At 39.8% G+C, this 17,719-nt stretch overlaps 2 protein-coding genes across 2 annotated transcripts; both read left to right on the top strand.

Moving 5' to 3' along the window:
* Window positions 1-5,116: 5,116 nt before the first annotated feature.
* LOC306862453 (dual specificity protein phosphatase 10-like) lies at window positions 5,117-7,800 on the top strand (the record flags this gene model as incomplete). The annotated part of the gene is made up of 3 exons (XM_079405261.1): window positions 5,117-6,089; window positions 6,722-7,027; window positions 7,535-7,800. The coding sequence occupies 3 exons, from the start codon at window positions 5,117-5,119 to the stop codon at window positions 7,798-7,800; spliced, it is 1,545 nt and encodes a 514-aa protein (XP_079261387.1).
* Window positions 7,801-15,556: 7,756 nt separating this feature from the next.
* LOC306862156 (N-acetyllactosaminide beta-1,3-N-acetylglucosaminyltransferase 2-like) lies at window positions 15,557-16,882 on the top strand (the record flags this gene model as incomplete). Its single annotated transcript, XM_079404824.1, has 1 exon — window positions 15,557-16,882. The coding sequence occupies one exon, from the start codon at window positions 15,557-15,559 to the stop codon at window positions 16,880-16,882; it is 1,326 nt and encodes a 441-aa protein (XP_079260950.1).
* Between the last annotated feature and the right edge of the window lie 837 nt (window positions 16,883-17,719).

The raw sequence follows: 17,719 nt of genomic DNA, 5'->3' as shown, positions 1-17,719 counted from the left end.
AGAAATGAATACTTTGCTGCCATCTCTAGGGGTTTTGCGGAATAAAATAAAATAAGGTGTAAAGCAAAAAGAATGCCCTTTTTTTTACAGTTAACCTTTTTCTTTCTTTCTTTCTTTCTTTCTTTTTTGTGCAGAACATAAAAAGAATATACTTTGTTTGAAAAACACTAAAGTCCAAGAATTTTTCGTTTTGGGTGATCCCTTTAAGAGTCGAGGTGAATGTTAAGCAAATAATCTTTTTCATTTTGAATCTTCAGATTTCAAAGATTATTTTAAAAAAAAAAAACTCTTACAAACTAGATATGTTGTAGAAAAAAAAATGACTGCATGTTTTGGATCAGCTACGTTATATGGGCAGCGTTTCACTACATGTTGTTTGTAATTGGTCTAGGATGATGTCACCTGCACCGAAACCCCGCCCCTCACCCCCCACATAGCGCGCTGTCTCATGCACACGCACAGTACACAGAAGCGCACATTGCATTACGCTGGCATACACATGGTTATTGTGTTAATTGTGTACACTTGTGAGGACAAGCTCTCTGAACAGTATGAGGAAAATCTGCCTGAATGTCATATACCGATGGACATCGCTGGAATTTTAATGTGTAACCCGCATATTAAGGCAGATCATAGATAACTACATCTATTTAAATGTATCGCGCACTGGATCGGAGTCGCGCGGAGAAACACAAGGATCTCATTTATCACGAAACATGACGATACAACGGACGTACAGCTTATAACGTAAGTCATTTTTTTCTCCTCGTTTTATTTTTGAGGCCTTCATAATGTGCAATCATGTATCTGTGTGTTTCCAGCAATAAAGGGCAGGCTACTTAATGGCTACTTAAGATTTTGTTTCAACAAAATCTCGCCCAGTGAGAAAGTGCGAGTTTTGCTGCAGCTATTATTCATATATATATATATATATATATATATATATATATATATATATATATATATATATATATATATGAATAATGATAATAAAAATCTTCCTTAGTTAACATTTTAGATCTTGTCTATAAGTATACCCATCATAAATCTACGTAAAACGTTCGAATTGTAATGCAAATGCATTTCAAATATAATAAGCATCGTTACTTTTAACATTCACACTGAAATGGTAGTGAAACTGAGCTCAGATGGCGAAGAGACACTGGACCACTGTGAAAGCGCATCCGAATTTGCGTGACAGCATCAGCGTGGCCTAACAAGTGACAGTCAATACAGTTGTGGCGGACGTTCTTGTTTTCCCTTTCAGTGACTGTAGGCCTGGATAACATTGTGCTTTTAATATATATATTTTTTTCTTTTGGTGAATCATCTATGCAAGCGTTTGCTAAGACGTGCATTAAGCGCATTTTTGCTTGCACAGTTGTAGTAACGTCAGAAACAAAGGCTTCCAATTAGTGCTGTGATTCTGCTTTCCAGTGAGAGAAACTGGAAATTCAGGGGCAATGAACATAATGACGTGTGGCGATGCGCGACATCATTCCACTGGATTTCACCTTCTTATCATGTGAACCTTCACACAATTTGTTATAATGGTTTAAAACAATGCAGTCATTTCATTAGGCAAAGAGTTGAGCAGGCCCATGTGTCTGTTGCAGACTGCTGACTTGAATGTAAAACATGCCAGGAAATTATGTACGCCTGCCTATAAATTAAAAATAGATATTTACTACGTGCTTATTACAGGTATTTATTAGGTGAATATATGAGGTAGCCTAAATAAAGCTTGAAATGATTGTGTGGGCTATCTGGCCTTCACTTTGTTTGTTACGACTTCACGAAATGGTGATTAATTAGCTCATAAATAACAATTAGGTTAAGCACAAATAATGAAAAATGTTAGTTTTCAGAAGAATAATTCTTATTACACATTGATTGGGGGGCAATCATTCTAGTTCATCCATTCAAATGACGTTTAATTTGTTAAAATAATTCCTGCACTGACACTTTTTTTGTTACAGTATTTTGTAGGTGACTGATAATTGACCAGCAGATGAATATTTAATATGACAATTTTATAAAGTGTGGGGACAAAATTAGCCATGACCATTATGAGCTTTTCAGTCTTTCAGTGATGTATACAGTGCATGTTTGTTTTCATGGTTCAGTTACCATTTTGCTGCAACATTACTGTATTTACACAACCACACACTGTTCTTTGTGGTGATATCAATGAAACCTGATCATCGTTTGTAGTTGTTTTTGCGCTCAGCCGGTACCTGAGCTCATCAGTGCGGATGCTGTACATCTCTGACACAAGCACATGCTGATGCCCAAGTGTGTGCTGCTGTTCCACTGCTGTACGTGATTCATTGCAAAAAAAACCATTACACGTGATTTCTGTGTGAAATACTGCTGATAAGGTGTTCAGTGTCTGAGTTAAAGTGATTGGAGTAATGTTGACTTGCAATATGACAAATCTGGGTCAATGTAACCACCCACCCCCCTTCACTACCACAGGCTACAAAAGGCAAGACTGAAAAAAGCAAAGAGGATGAGGATACCATCACCAGGCTCTGTGCGTGAATGTATGCATGTGGAAATAAGAGCATGGTGTGCTGGCTCTGTATTGGGGTCTGTTTGTGTGTGTGTGGGTGGGTGGGTGTTGTGTTGGGGTATATGTCTGAAGTGCTGTTGTGCATGTCCCCCTCCTCCACGAGGTCAATGGATGATCCAGCCATGTCACATCCTGTAACTGTTCTCTCTGAGCTGCTTTATATTCTCTTTTACACATACACACACACATGTTCATCCTTTTTTATTCTTTTTTCTGTTTTCATCCTTTTGTACTTTATTCTTAAAGGAATATAAATAAAAATTCTGTCATTATTTACTCCTTCTCTTTTCATTCCAAACCCAAATGACTTACTTTCTTCTGTGGAGCACAAAGAGAAGCCTGTTTTCCATGATATTTTTATGCAATGACGATGATGAGGGACTGAAGCTTTTAAAGGGTCATAAAGGATGCAGATGCATTATAAAAGTGGTCAATATAACTTGTACATATTCCAAGTCATTATCCAGTCTCAATACCTCTGAAAACATAAATGCTCTCCTTTTGTGTTCCGAAGAAGAAAGAAGGGTGTACAGGTTTGGAGGAAGAATAATGGCTAGATGTTAATTTTTAACTAATCTATTCCTTTACCTTCTCTTGGTCTTTTCACTGACATTTCATAATGTCTAATATGAACGTTTCAAACGGTCATTATTTAGAATAATGAGCTGATCTTCTCTGCTCTGTGGAGAGGTGATTAGTGCAGTCATCAGATTATATCTCTATTATTAGAAGAACGAAAACATTATTCCATTTACATTTCATTACATGTTTGACTGTAACAGATGTTTTCGAAATAAACTGTAAATGCGTGTCTTAATAATCTCTAGCAAAACAATGACTTTTTATAAACAGTCAAGAAGACAAGGATGATGTATTGCAGGAAAGGCGTGATAACCAAGAATACAGCATGCAGAGTATTTTCAAATTATGTCCATATTACCCTGATTCGACATCACTACAAAGAGGCATCCTAATTTATACAATCCTTTACATGGTTTGCTTGCATGCTTGTAAAGATTACTGGGTACTGGGTCAGAAAGATTTTTCTGTTATTTTAGGATATCTCCTACTGACAAGTCTGTGACATACCCTTGTGCTCTTCTTTATTGTTTCACAGTGTTTAATAACTAGTAAGGTTGTGAATGACTAACAGAAGACTGTCTTCTGTGCTTAACTCATCACAATTGTTGATGTAATTCTTTGTGCTGTGACTAATATTAACAGTATGTGTAATACTGTGTGTCTTCTATGTGCATATTTCAAAAATTACACAAGTACCATAATGAATGAACGCTGTAATATTAATTTGTCTTTTTTCTTTTTGCATCCTAACCACACAGCTTCGCTCAGACCCAGATGCCTCCGCTCCCTCTTGACGAGCGCATAGTGGTTATTCAGTGCCCCAAAAGTTTGGCCTTGCGCGTGGCCTCCCCACCAACCACTGCACAGTCTTCCTCACAACGCCCAGCCACTCACAACGAGCTCCCACCCCGCTTACCACAACCCCAACCCCCACCACCCCATTCCCATCCAGGTTCCAACTACCTGTCTCTGGAATGCAAGCGCAGGCAACCATCCCATGTTCAGAGAGATAAAGGAGAACGAGGTGCTCCCTTTGAGGGCAGCGGCCACAATGCTAGCCATTGTCACAGCAATGGGACAGTAACTTTAGGTCCCAGACCTCATAAGCACACGCATACCATTGACATTAGAGTGTCTTTGGACAAAGGTGGAAGAGGAGGATCTTACATAGACAAAGGCCGCAGCAGTAGTCTTACCCGAAGTGGAAGCATCAAAGCGAACAGAACTAAACGGGTGTCCCTGCACTTGGATCCAGGGCAAGGCGAAAGGAAATGCAAAGGAAAGTCTTCCGAATTAGTAGAGAAGCACCACCAGAACCATCATCAGAGTCAAAACCAGACTCGGCACAGTAGCCATCATCCAAACCAACTCACAGTCTCTCCTGGAGGGATCTTGGAATTTGTACCAGCGCAGAGACAGCAGTCAAAATCTAAGCCAACAAGAGATAGAGACCTGTCATCAAAGTCTTACTCTGCAACTGCCAGCCACCCATTGCACAGGGACGTATCATCTGTAGGAAACAAAGAAAACTCCAAACTGGGACCCGGCCACCAACTGCCCCACGCCCACGCCCACAGCCTATCCCGTCACCACAGTTCAGCCCCATTACCCCATGCTGCCATCCTAAACCCTCACTACCCTGCTGTGCCACCCTCACTCCCTTCCCGAGCCCCTTCCTCCTACCAGCACATCAATCAACCCGGTCCCTCACGCACTAAAGAACATCGGCCCCAAATTCTTCACGCTTTGCCCCTCTCCCCTACTTCCTCCCAAGGAGGCTTCCCCAGTCCTGACCACACATGTACAATTGACTTTTCCCACCCTTGTGGCTGTTGGAGGCTGGTGCGTTGTAGAAGAGGTAGAGGTCACTCGGCTGGCTGCCACGGTCGTAGTACAAGCCCATCCTCTTCGTTTTCTCACACCCCAGGAACAAGTGGTGCCAACAGAGGTGGCGGAACCATGGGATTGAAGACTTTAGGAGGATGTCTGTCAACTGCTTCCACCACCAACACCTCCTCTTCCAACAGCACTGTCTCGGACTGTCGCACAGGGCTGCTCAGACCTTTGGGTTGTGCATCCTGTTCTGGAGAAGCTGGAGGTTTTGAGAGTCCTGCTGCTTTCCGTAAGAAACTGGTTGGGGGTTGTTTACCCTGTACTCCTCTGTCCTCATCTGCACCTCTTCGAGCACTCCAGAGTTGTGTCAGTGGGTGCAATCCCAAAGCAAGCCAAACTGGCAGCTCCACATGCAGTTACTGCAGTAGTGACCCCATTGTAGTGACCTTTAACCCACACAGAGGGAATCCTCCCAACATGGGGCGTAATATTGGTGCACATACCATGGGAGGATACCAGCCTGATGATGACGATTACAGTGTACGCACAATCTGGCCGGAGGAGCTAGCGAAGAAGATGACTCGCTCTAAAACCCAACCTATCCATCATAATGCAGGTATTGGAATGGGCTCAGGGAGAACCTGCATGGGCCACAACCAGAATAGTGGCAATGGTGGCAATCCTGTAATCCTGGACTGTCGGAACCTTATGGAGTTCACTCGTTCCCAGGTGACCGATCAGGCAGGACGACGGAGGCTCCAGCAAGGCAAGATGGCAGTTTTGGACTTTATTGGATCAGGGAATAGTGGGGACCAGGGTAGAGATTCCCTCAAGCGGCTTTGGAACAAAGGAGCAGATGCTTGCATGGGGGATGGCAACGTGTTTGATGATGACGTGCTTCCACAATCCCCATCCCTCCGCTCTCCATCTCCAGATTCCCCTCCGTCCTTCTCACCCCCACCCTCTGCACCTAGCACGCTTATTAAGCCCAAACCCAAACAGCGAGAGAGGGAGGGTGGACACACCTTACCCTCGGCACAGTCGCTCCACTTGGTCCTCAACTCACTCAACAGAGAACAAGATGAGGAAAATGGACGAGGTAAAGATGCTAATGTGCAAGTACACAGCAGGTTGAGTGACATCTTTATAATGTGTTGTTTTTGATTGACCATTCAGAAAGATGAACATAATCTCTCCACATTGCTAGTCCCACTTGAATCTACTAACCTTGATTTCATTTTCTCATCTTCCATTAGGCTGTATGCCTTTCTGCACTGATAGTATTCAAATTAAAATTATAGTTCAGTTAATCTGTGTGGTGCATAATCCTCGTTAGCCTAGCTGCAGAAGATTGCCAGTTACATTACCCAGGATGCTCTAAGTAATGTAACTCAAGTTCAAGTTTTTCTCCTTAAACTCTTTCTACCTTTAATTCTTTTTCTTAAAACTAAGATTGCTTTATCCTCTGTTTTATTTCTCGTTAAGTTTTGTCAGAGAACTAAAGGATAATAGCCATTCTGTGGGGGGAGAGTGATGGGACTTCAAACAGGAAAGATAAGGAGGAAGGATTAAAATTATTTCAAATTGTCGATTTTTTTACATAAGGCCTTGATGACATCACACTCTGACAGGATTTTAATTTTAATTTTAATTGGCTGAAAAGAGTCCTATACCAGCATAACTCTAGATGGTCACATATAAGAAAACAAAAGTAATCTTTTTTTTTTTCAGTGCACCTTTCCCTCCCTCTTTCCTCATCCCTCCCAGCGTCACTATCTGAGGAAAGTGTCATGACCCCAGATGTGGAGAATGCTGTGATCAGCCCCATCCTCCCTTTCCTTTTCCTTGGCAACGAGAGAGATGCACAGGATTTGGATCTACTGCTTCGTCTCAACATTGGTTTTGTGGTCAATGTCACAACCCATCTTCCCCTCTACCACCTGGACACAGGCTTGGTGCGTTACAAAAGGCTCCCTGCCACTGACAACAGCAAGCAGAACCTACAACAGTATTTTGAAGAGGTTTTTGAGTTTATTGGTAAGAGAAGTTGTCAACTCTTTTGTAGTTTAAACATTTACACACCCCATTAAATTTCTTAACAAGTGCAGTTCTCTGTCCTTTGAAGACTTGTTTCTTATTGAAGCAGAAAATGTGGCTGGGGCATATCAAAGGGTTTGTCCCTTTCTTTTTTAAACAGCTAATAGCCTTATAACCAATAACCTTTAGTGGTAAACCATTGACTTAGTAGTCAGTTGCAGGTGGAATTATAGCAGCGGGACCTTCCAGAGAGCATTTGATTGGACAGAAATTTGCGTATAATGCAGGATGAGTCATCATAATTTTTGTTTGAGTTTCTAGAAGCTAATTTTTCATCTTTACAGCTAATAGACATTGACTAAAAGCCAAAAATATCTATCTATTTTTATGGAGTATTTAAAATCATCTTCCTGCCAGGTTATTTCTGTCACTTTATATATAAAATGCACATTAGGACTGGAGGCATGTGACCATTCTTGATGTGTGCCACACCTTTTTTTGTTTCAGAGGAAGCTCACCAGTGTGGACGGGGCGTTCTTGTGCACTGCCAAGCAGGTGTGTCCCGCTCAGCTACTATAGTCATTGCTTACCTGATGAAGCACACCCTCATGACCATGACTGATGCCTATAAGTATGTGCGCGGTCGGCGGCCAATAGTCTCCCCCAACCTCAACTTCATGGGCCAGCTGCTAGAGTTTGAGAGAGACCTCAACTCTGGGGTAACACCTCGCATCCTCACCCCCAAACTGAGTGGCCTGGAAACACAAGTTTAAAAAGGGTGGTACAAGAAAGAAGATTGTGAGAAAACAAGAGGGGAGAAGGAGATAAACAGAAGAGGGAACTGATGGAAAGAAATGGATGGATAAAAAAACAAGGGTAAGAATAAAGCAGTTTAACGATAAAAAAAAGTTGAGATTGAGGATTTGAAGAGAGATGACAGAAATAACTAGAAGATGAAAACAGTCCAAAAGAAAAATCAATTTGAATTGAAGTGCTTTCTGTTTCATATAAATAGCACTTATTTGACAGTTGGCAAATGGATGTTTGTGCTACCCACCCTGATACTCTGTTAATTATGTGCCAAGTTTTGATTCAAAATAATAACTCAGTTCACTTAAATTATTACTATATTACTATTATCAAACTTGGCTGAATACAAACACTGTATTAAAGTATTTGGGGGGAAACAAATGCAATCAAAGAACACTCTGGCTGTCAAGCACAGAAAAAGATCCGATGTGTTGAGACTCTCAGAACTGTGACATGCATCACATTCGAGACCCAAGAGCTGTAGCAAACTTCAAACTCCTTTTCCACTGTGCACAGAACTTTTCTAGACAGATTATTTTTGATTTGGGAGATCATTTGAAGGCACTTTTTGGGTTGCTTTGCATTAGCTGCCAACTATTTATAAATTTGTCCACTGACATGAAGATTAATTTTGCCTTTGAAATTTTTTCGATACTGCTATTTTTGTTACTTGATTTTACATCTTGCATTCTTTATCTTAGTGTCTTTGTGTGGGAGGTGTGCAATAGTGTTGATGTGGAAGTGGAACTGATTTAAGTTATTTTCATTTAAGACAGTGTTTCTCTAATGGATTTTTTTTTCATGGGACATGAAACATCTAATGGCAGATATAATCCACAAATCATGTATTTCTTTTTTATTTCTTGCTTATGATATTGAACAGAGGGCAATTTGTATAAAGCACTGTGTAATGAAAAAAAAGGTGTTAAAAGGAAAAGTGTATTATAGACCATACAATAGGTTTTGTATTTTCTGTCTTTTTTATTCAACTATATATTTTACTTTGGGCAGGCAGTGCAATGGCTTAAATTTACACAGATTTAATTGTCTTTTTTGTGTGCTTTCTGTATGTTTTGTTTTCTGACTTTGTTTTTGTGCTGCAAATGGTGTTCAGAAATTGAGGAGAAAGATCTTGTGGAATTGAATTTTACATTTTTAATAAGGAATATGTACACTGTTTATTACTGTGCGAAATTACTGTGACTGGAGCAGATTGGGCCAAGTCATCAACGTGAATCTCACTCTTTAGTATGAGTTGAATTTGCGATTCAAAATTGCACATCAAGGTGACAAGTAGATATTTATAGTTTATGCAAAATCAGCATGAAAGTTCCAAGGTGATGGCGTGCAGATGTAGCTAAAACGTAAAGTGTTTTCCGTCATTTGCTTTTCTGTCATATTCAGTTCATTACATAAGAAAAATGAACACCCTTATCAGCTTTAATGCCTGCCCTATTTTTAAACAGCCTGCCTAATTTGACCATGATCAAATTTTAGTGCTCTCAGGACTGTAGGCAAACAATCTGGTTTTGTATTACGTACCGCAAAGGAAACCAGAGCCCCTTCCTCCATTTAAATTCTTCCTTCATTTTCCTACCTTCCTTTTTCTTTCTGTATGTCCTCTAAGACACTATGCATTATTATGGGAATACATTCTGTGAAAAAGACTTGGTTCACTCAGTTCACTGTGAAATATTCTTCTTCCTGCATATTGTCAAGTTCTCAGCCTTGGTCCTTGAAGCCGCCTCTCATCAGTCTTGACAAGCGAGGAGTTTGTCTGCTGTCTCTGAGCTCTTATCTGCCTCACTGAGCCACTGGACCTTCACACACTACTGCTGTGTCTCCATTAATGTGCTCTGCCCAGCAGCGCATGACAAAGTATACTATTTTGCATTTCAGTTCAAATACGCTCCAGTTAAAAAAAAAACTACAGTAAAGACATGTGAAGGTGTTTTCTTATCGTTACCAGACCTCCGAAATGCCCCCAAATTTTAACATCTGTCTGATTTATCTAAGATGGCTGCTATGGATGACCAGTTCAGTGCCATTTCTGTGTTATTTTAGGGTCAGCTGCTGCTTGTATTTGTCATACAGTGACACGCTGACTGTTTCTTTCTGTCTCTCTCTGCTGACAGTGTTTTTGTCTGACTCTGTAGCTTGATTATGCCCAGAGGAAACCATTAGGTAAGCAGCACCTAATTAATAGGTCTCAGTGAGGTGACAGAGTGCCGAGAAATCAGACAAATCTTAATCTAAAAAGCAGGATTGGGCAAAATTTGGACTTCAAGAATCGGCCTCCTTTTAGTTCATGAGTTTGAATTTGATTTGAATTGACCACATGCCACAGCATATTGAATTGAAATGACATGGAGGAATTCAAAGAAATTCAACACACACTTGCATGCCCTCATGTCTAGAATCCATGAAACGTCCCACAGAATACTGAATACACAATAATTTCTGCACTAATTCTTTAAATTTAAATTTGAATCACGATTCTCCTTTTTACTACCTCAATTCAATCTCAATTCAAATTCAGGAATTGAATTGGAATTTGAAAAGGCATTCTCAGTTCTGTTATGAATGCCACACAACCCTGCTAAACATGGATGCTGCTGATTAGCATTTAGACTAACAATATGTATTTTTAAAACTTGAATTATTTCTACTTTAGAGTAAAATTGCTAAACAGATCCTTTGGTATCTGACATAAAGTAAATTTTTCTTCCATTAATTCTTTGAATCCATCATTCACCATTTCATTAAAACTGCCAGTTGCCACCCCCCAAGTCTGCATGAGAAAATGTGTAAAGTGTGTTTTACGAGAAAATAAATGCCGGGGATGCCTTTTGGTACAATAACTGTCTTCCGAGACAATGTAGCACCTATCAGCGGAAAGAAATGGAAGCACTTGGAAGTTTTGTAATTGTTTGGATTTGTTTTGCTCTGTTATATATCTGTTTGCTGCACGAAAGTGTGCATGTGTGTGGATGCGAGAAGTCAGTCTTTGTGTTTTCTGTGTGCTAGACTTGTTGTGACAAGAGTAATGTGGGTGAAACTTTCCTACCATTTTATCAAGAATCCCAACTTCAGGCCTGTTAAATGTCCATTGGCACAGCTCAAGTTTCTCTGTAAGCTTGCATCTGTCAGTGCCATGAGCCACTGCTGTATGCCTTCTTTACCCTGGATTTGCTCTTCCAAACATTGGGGGAAAATTTACCTCTTTGTACATTCAATCATACCATTCACTGTAGAAAAAAATATTGCGTAGGCCTACCAGAATCACCTGGCAACACTGAATGAATAGCTCTGGACATCATAGACCACATCTTGAGTATCTCATTGTATGAATTTGTTTATAAAATGTTTGCAAAGCCTTGAAACTAGATACTATATATGACCAGTATTTCCTGTGTTGAATAATCTTATATACAGTATATGGTTTGCACATAGAAATGAACTAAATGTAAAGTTTTGTGTAGAATTTGTTTGTAAATTTGTGAATTGATACTTTCTGTGACTTTATTCATGTATGTAATGCTTGTTCTTTTTTTTTATTATTATTATTATTGTTATTATTATTATCTAATTTTTGTGCCAGATACTGAAATGAAGGTTGGCATCTTAATATTGACAAAAAAGAAGTGCCCTCTAGGACAGAACATGTTTGAACTGCTCAGTTATCAGTATTTTACCTTGTTCCCCAGGCAATATGTTGTTGCCATACTCTGTTACTGTAACTTTACCTGCTGATTTTCTTACCCACTAACCTGCTAGATTGCTCATTGAAAATGTTATATGTTGTTTTGTTTTGTTTTGATCATGGCAATTTTATCAGTGACTCTTTGGGTAGAGGTTTATAGCGATCCCTCAAGGGTTGTACTTTGATGTACTTCGAAAGCATGTTACTCCAAACTGACCTGCCAGTCTTCTCTCCCCTTCCTACTGACTCAGCCGTTCTCCCCTGTGAGAATTCAGTGCCCACGCTGCTTCAGAGAGAAGACGGACACGGCAGCCTGTGTTGGTTTGACCATATACTTGTGTGTACTTTGGTTTTATCACTGACAAATGATGGGGCTTCATCCTTTTTCCTGTTTAAAACTTTACTGTGAGAGACTGTGCTACTGTTGTGAAGCAAAAAACTATTAAAAGTGTTAGGCTGATCCTTGCCGGTAATGACTGAGAATAACGTACCTCTTAAAAAAAAAAAAAAAAAAAAAAAAAAAGATTGGCTTGTAATAGAATTGTTCATCAATATGATGTTCTCACAAAGCTAAAATGATTTGTTGAAATAAATTTTTTTTTACAAATTGACAATAGTGTAGTGTTTCTTTTCACATGGCCTTTGACACAAAATGCATATTGGTATCTAGCACTCCCATAAGCCCACCCAAACGAGGACCGGTTCATTCAGAACCAGGAATGTTCATTTGGAAATTATTGGTTGTTACAGTATAGTCAATGAGCTGTCAGATTACCATTGACAAATCAGCAGTGCAGCCCACCAGTTACATAACCGTTAGCTGCTGTGTTGTGCGACTGCGCTGTGATTTGGCTCCCTGAGGGCTTGGATCAATAGTCAGCATGGTCTAATACAGGACACCTATCATATCAAAGCAAAACCTAGGTGCAGCTCTCTCCAGTCTCGGTTTCCATTAGCCTTCCTCGTCATGGTCTAATCTCCTCAGTGTCAGTGAGAAAAGCTGGAGGAAGGATGCCACCTGTGACCGCCTACTTCCAGGCCACTTCAGCGTTAAAGTCAGAATGATAGAACAAAGCTAAAATGGTAGTGTGCCTGAGAGGGCTGAGTAGATAAACTGGGGCAAAGGCTTTTAGAGTGTGTGTGGAATTGTGTGCACGTGTGATAGGCCAGCATAAGAATGCTCAAGGCAACGCTGCTGATCCATGTCCCCAGAATCCTTCTGTACTATTGGTGAAACTTGATGACTCAATTCTGCTGCCTGGTCTTGAGGGCATGACTGTTATGTGATAAGTGCATTTGAATTTCCTGGAAGTTCTTTATTCTAATTTGAAATGGATAACTGTTTTCTTCTGTTTTTGAATTTGATTGGCTGAGTGGCATTCCAATATAAGCCTGAACCATGCTAAATGATTAGCCAGCACATACTTGTATTTGGTCCTGAATTGCATACAACACATTTTCCAATGCAACAATGCGTAAAATCTTGCATCGCTAAAAGCTAACAGCCGAATGCACATATGCCCGCTTTTATGTACTGTCGGCATTTACGTACTTGCATCCAGTGTTGGGGTTAACGCATTACAAGTAACGTGTGTTGCGTAATCAGATTACTTTTTTCAAGTAACTAAAGTAACGCGTTACTTTTAAATTTATAAGAAAATATCTGTAATGCCAGTTGCTTTGTCTTCCCATTTATTGACTGACAGATTTCCTGTCCCCATGTTGAGGCATTATGGTTACCGTAGTTCTAGACTAAATCTGCATCTCACTTGCACAACAACAGATTCATTATTCCTCAGAATTAAAAACAGTGAAAACGCAAAAAAAATATTACGAGAACCTGCAGTAATTAAATGTTAAAACAAAAATGTAAATGTTTGTTTTTAATCCCATTTTATTAACCAGTGTCTTTGCTGCTAACCTTCAGTAATCCAATTCAACCAAGCAAAAAATTACTTTAGATATACATAACATCTGTGTTTCTTTTTGTGATTTGAATTTTTTTAATTTACATTTCCTTCAGCCTGGGGCTTATTCATTTCACTTCTGTTGTGAAAGGGCTTTGCAAAAAATAGAACTTTAATATTAAAAACAAACAAAGGCAGCCCAGGCCAGATAAGAAAATGCAATGCATAAGTAAAGTAACTAAGTCATGCAATTAGTTATTTTTTTAAGGAGTAACACAATATTGTAATGCATTACTTTTAAAAGTAACTTTCCCTAGCACTATTATGTTTTTTTGCCATACAGTCTTAAAGACAGTTTACTGAATCATTTGCAGCTGTTTCACACATCAAAATAGTACTGGTACACTTCAGACAGAAAACAAAAAGACCACTAGATGATTTGAAAATGCCTTTTATTGCTTATCAACTTGTGAATGAGGCAATGACCAGTTGCATAACAGTATCAAAAAAGGTGTATCAAACTATGGAGACTCTTTTTTTAAATGGAGGCTTAATTGTGCCCCAGAACTGATGAAAAGCTATGAACACCCCTGTCACCACATCAGTCGGGGGGTTATTCCGAATAGCAGCAGGACTGTGTTTACCTGTCACCATGTGGCTATGGCTGAATCACAGCCGTGATGATAATTAAACCAACAACAAACATCTTACTTATATTTTATAATAATTACTCAAAACTCATTTTATTTTATTTTATATTACAAATTCTTTGCATTGCCAAAATAGCTCAGTAGTTGTTATATAATGATAACTTTGAACTTTTTATAGAAGCGTTCAGTCTTTGTGTTTTGAGGCACATTTCAATAAATCTCCCTGGAGTCATCAAACGTTGTCCAGTACCACTTTTTCTTTTTTCTTTTTTTAGATGTAAGGGAAGCATTATTGATAAATGAACACTTGAGCTCAGTAGTGCTGTTGAATTTGACAAAATATTTCAATCTGCACTATATACAAATATCAGAAGACCTGTGGGTATAAAACAGGGATTATGCAAAAGGGATTTAGATGTAATATATGTAGGTGTGGCTTATGTGCCTCCTCAAATCACCTGTGGCATGCAAATGTTCTTATTTAGTACCTGCACCTGTGAAGAAGTTGAGAGGCAATCCAGCTTTATGGTTTAATTTCAACACTGTACTGACGGAACCAGGACATAATGTTTGAACAAGAAAATATCAATTTAATATTTGAGCATTCTTGAAAAACACCAGAATCAGCATGAAAAAACACTGGGGCCCTCTCAGGACTTCTGAAGAAAGGATGGGGACTGCATGGGGAGAAAATTCTAGATAAGTGTCAGACTTTGCAAAAACCATCAGAGCAACTGAACATCTAATTTGAAGGTACTGTGAATGGTTCCTCTACAGTATTACAGAAGAATTTGCCACGATATATTATTATTTATAAGATATTTCGGTGTTTTATATGTCAGTTCAGCTAAAAAGCTTAAGGTGTTCTTAGAAATGTGACTTCTTTTAAATGTAATTAATTTGTTCTTCTTATTTTTTTATTTAATTATTGAGTAAATTAATCATGCACTGGTACTGAGAATGTCTGAAAAATTATGAAATATGATGAAATCCTGAAATGTTGTAGGAAAGAGTTTTCTTTGTAGAAATATTTTTCCTGTTGGGGAAAACAAATATAAGCAAATACTTTTTCCATCCCAGATTAGTGTGTTTTGGTTGCCTGAGGGAAAATGAATGAAACAGTGCTGTAAGCAAGGCTCGTCTATATCTAGAGTAAATGTTGTGGTCTTAAAGTACATGATGTAAATATCATGGGCGGTAGGATGCTGTGGACGTTGCCCGGTTAGGTGCACATAACGAGTCTCACGAGGCCAAACCATGGAGACGGAATTCTTCAGAGACTTCCTCCTAGTGGCAGAAGTCCTAGTATTTGCCTCCAATAAAAACAGCTTGGCCTTTCTGAGATTTCTCACTGAATTCATCTGTAATTCACAGAAATTTGATGGAATGTATCAAATATCCATTTTCACTGCTTCATAATATATTGTTCCTCTCAATGTCTTTCATTCTCTTCCAGTCCATGGCACGCTCCAGATGCAATGGAAAGATCCTATGTCTGTGTCTCTTGCCTTGTGTGATGGTAAGTCACCTGTTGGTGTACATCATGGTATCCATATTTGTTGCTGTCTCCTACTCCCCTCCTCTACCGCAGCTGCCCCTCCATTTCATTGCCACCGGAGCCTCCGCAAACTCAGGAGCTCTTGCATCCCATCCAGTTCGGCCCTTCTGGAATCTCAGACTAGACGACGGGGCACTGTGGAACCGCCTCCAGCACATTTGGGACAGAGAGCACAACCCCATATTGAGAGGTAATGGAACAAGGTCCAAAGGTCCGAGCCTTGATGCAATACATCTCCAAGAGACAGAACAAAATGGTGCCTGTGAACAAGATGCGGCTTGGGCATCTCACCTTCCTGACTTTAACACTCTTCCTAATCAAATGAAGGATTTTGTCCTGTCCATGCACTGCAGGCATTACACTATCCTCGTAAACCAACCCAACCTGTGTGCCGTGCAAGACTCTAAGACACCGTTGCTTCTCATGGCAATCAAATCGCAAGTCGGGAACTTTGAGAACAGGCAGGCCATCCGAGAGACATGGGGAAGGAGCGGCTGGATCCAAGGGGACAGTGGAGGAAGAAGTTGGTTAGTACGCACTGTCTTCTTGCTTGCGAGGCAGGACACAGAGACAGGGCCTCATCCAGACCTGAGTGCCCTATTGAAGTTGGAGAGCATCACCCATAAGGATATCCTCCTGTGGGACTTCAAAGACACTTTCTTCAACCTCACCCTGAAGGATGTACTTTTCTGGGACTGGCTTTCAAAGCACTGTTCTCATGTCCACTTCATTTTCAAGGGAGATGATGATGTGTTTGTTAGGATTAAGGCTCTACTGGACTACATAAACCACATTGGAGTACAAAAGACGGATGGAAATAAAACAAAAGAGCGGGACGATTTTCTTGTGGGGGATGTTATTGCCAATGCCTGGCCCCATCGGTATCCTAATACTAAATATTACATACCTGAAAGCTTCTATAAAGGAATGTATCCAGCCTACGCAGGAGGCGGAGGGGTGGTTTACACGGGTGCTTTGGCTTTACGTCTACAGGAGGTCTCTCGATGGGTCAGCTTGTTTCCTATTGACGATGTTTACTTAGGAATGTGCCTTCACAGGCTCAGAGTGTCCCCCACTCATCATTCAGGTTTTCTTACCTTTGATCTTCCAGAAGACCTGAGGGAGAAGCCGTGTGCGTATCACAATGTTCTCCTAGTCCATAAACGCACCCCGAAAGAAATGTTAACCCTGTGGAAGGAGCTACAGGTTCCTCCTCAGGAGTGCTAGTGTACACTTGTTCATGAATTCAAATGAAGGTAAATGATGCCGCGGGGACCTGGACTTCAAAGTTATTTTCATTTTTACCACAAGGTATTTTCAAGCCAATTGGGCATGTTAATTTGCATAAAAGGCCCTAGTCTTTATGTGATGTTGGGCTGTGCTCAGGGCTGTGTGTGCAGTGGTTATTATAAGGAGATCAATTTGGAATGGCAAGACAGTAGACAAGCTAAAAATAGCATAAAACATTGATTTCGTAACACGGGGTTCTTGGTAGAATGGTTCTTGTTCCATGTGAATAAGAATGTGATAGAATATCTAGTGGACAATTGTAGAGTCTCATGTTGCTGTTGTTGAACTTTTAAAGGATTTAAAAGTTTGTGGTCCAAATACCAGGATTTATCCCATAATGAATGAATCAAAAAATTGTCATCAACATAATTCAGCATTGTATTAAAAAGCTACACTACTGGTTCAAAAAACCAAATCTGTTATTGGACAATATTTTTATACTTTACAATGTATATGCATTTTCTGCTCTGTGTCATTGTCACACACATGTCATTTTCACTCATTAGCGTAAGAATTCCTGATGTGAAAACAGCTGGAAAAAATGATTCAGGAGTATCTGGAGTGTATTTGGGAGATCTTCGTGTGCAAGTGCTTCTCAGCAAAATGATCTGGATGCCTGAAAACCCCATAGACATTGTCATCTGGTTTAGGCCTTGTGGGCCTAATTATAGCCTGGTGTTGTTGGTGGTGGCATAATCTGAATTACAACAACAAAACATAATAATAGGAAATAATGAATGACAATAATGAACAATGGATGATTTATTTGATCAT

Source organism: Barbus barbus (assembly GCF_936440315.1).
Source record: "Barbus barbus genome assembly, chromosome: 43".
NCBI lineage: Eukaryota > Metazoa > Chordata > Actinopteri > Cypriniformes > Cyprinidae > Barbus > Barbus barbus.
Note: the sequence above shows the minus strand (reverse complement) of the source record. Positions and strands in the feature narration are given on the sequence as shown.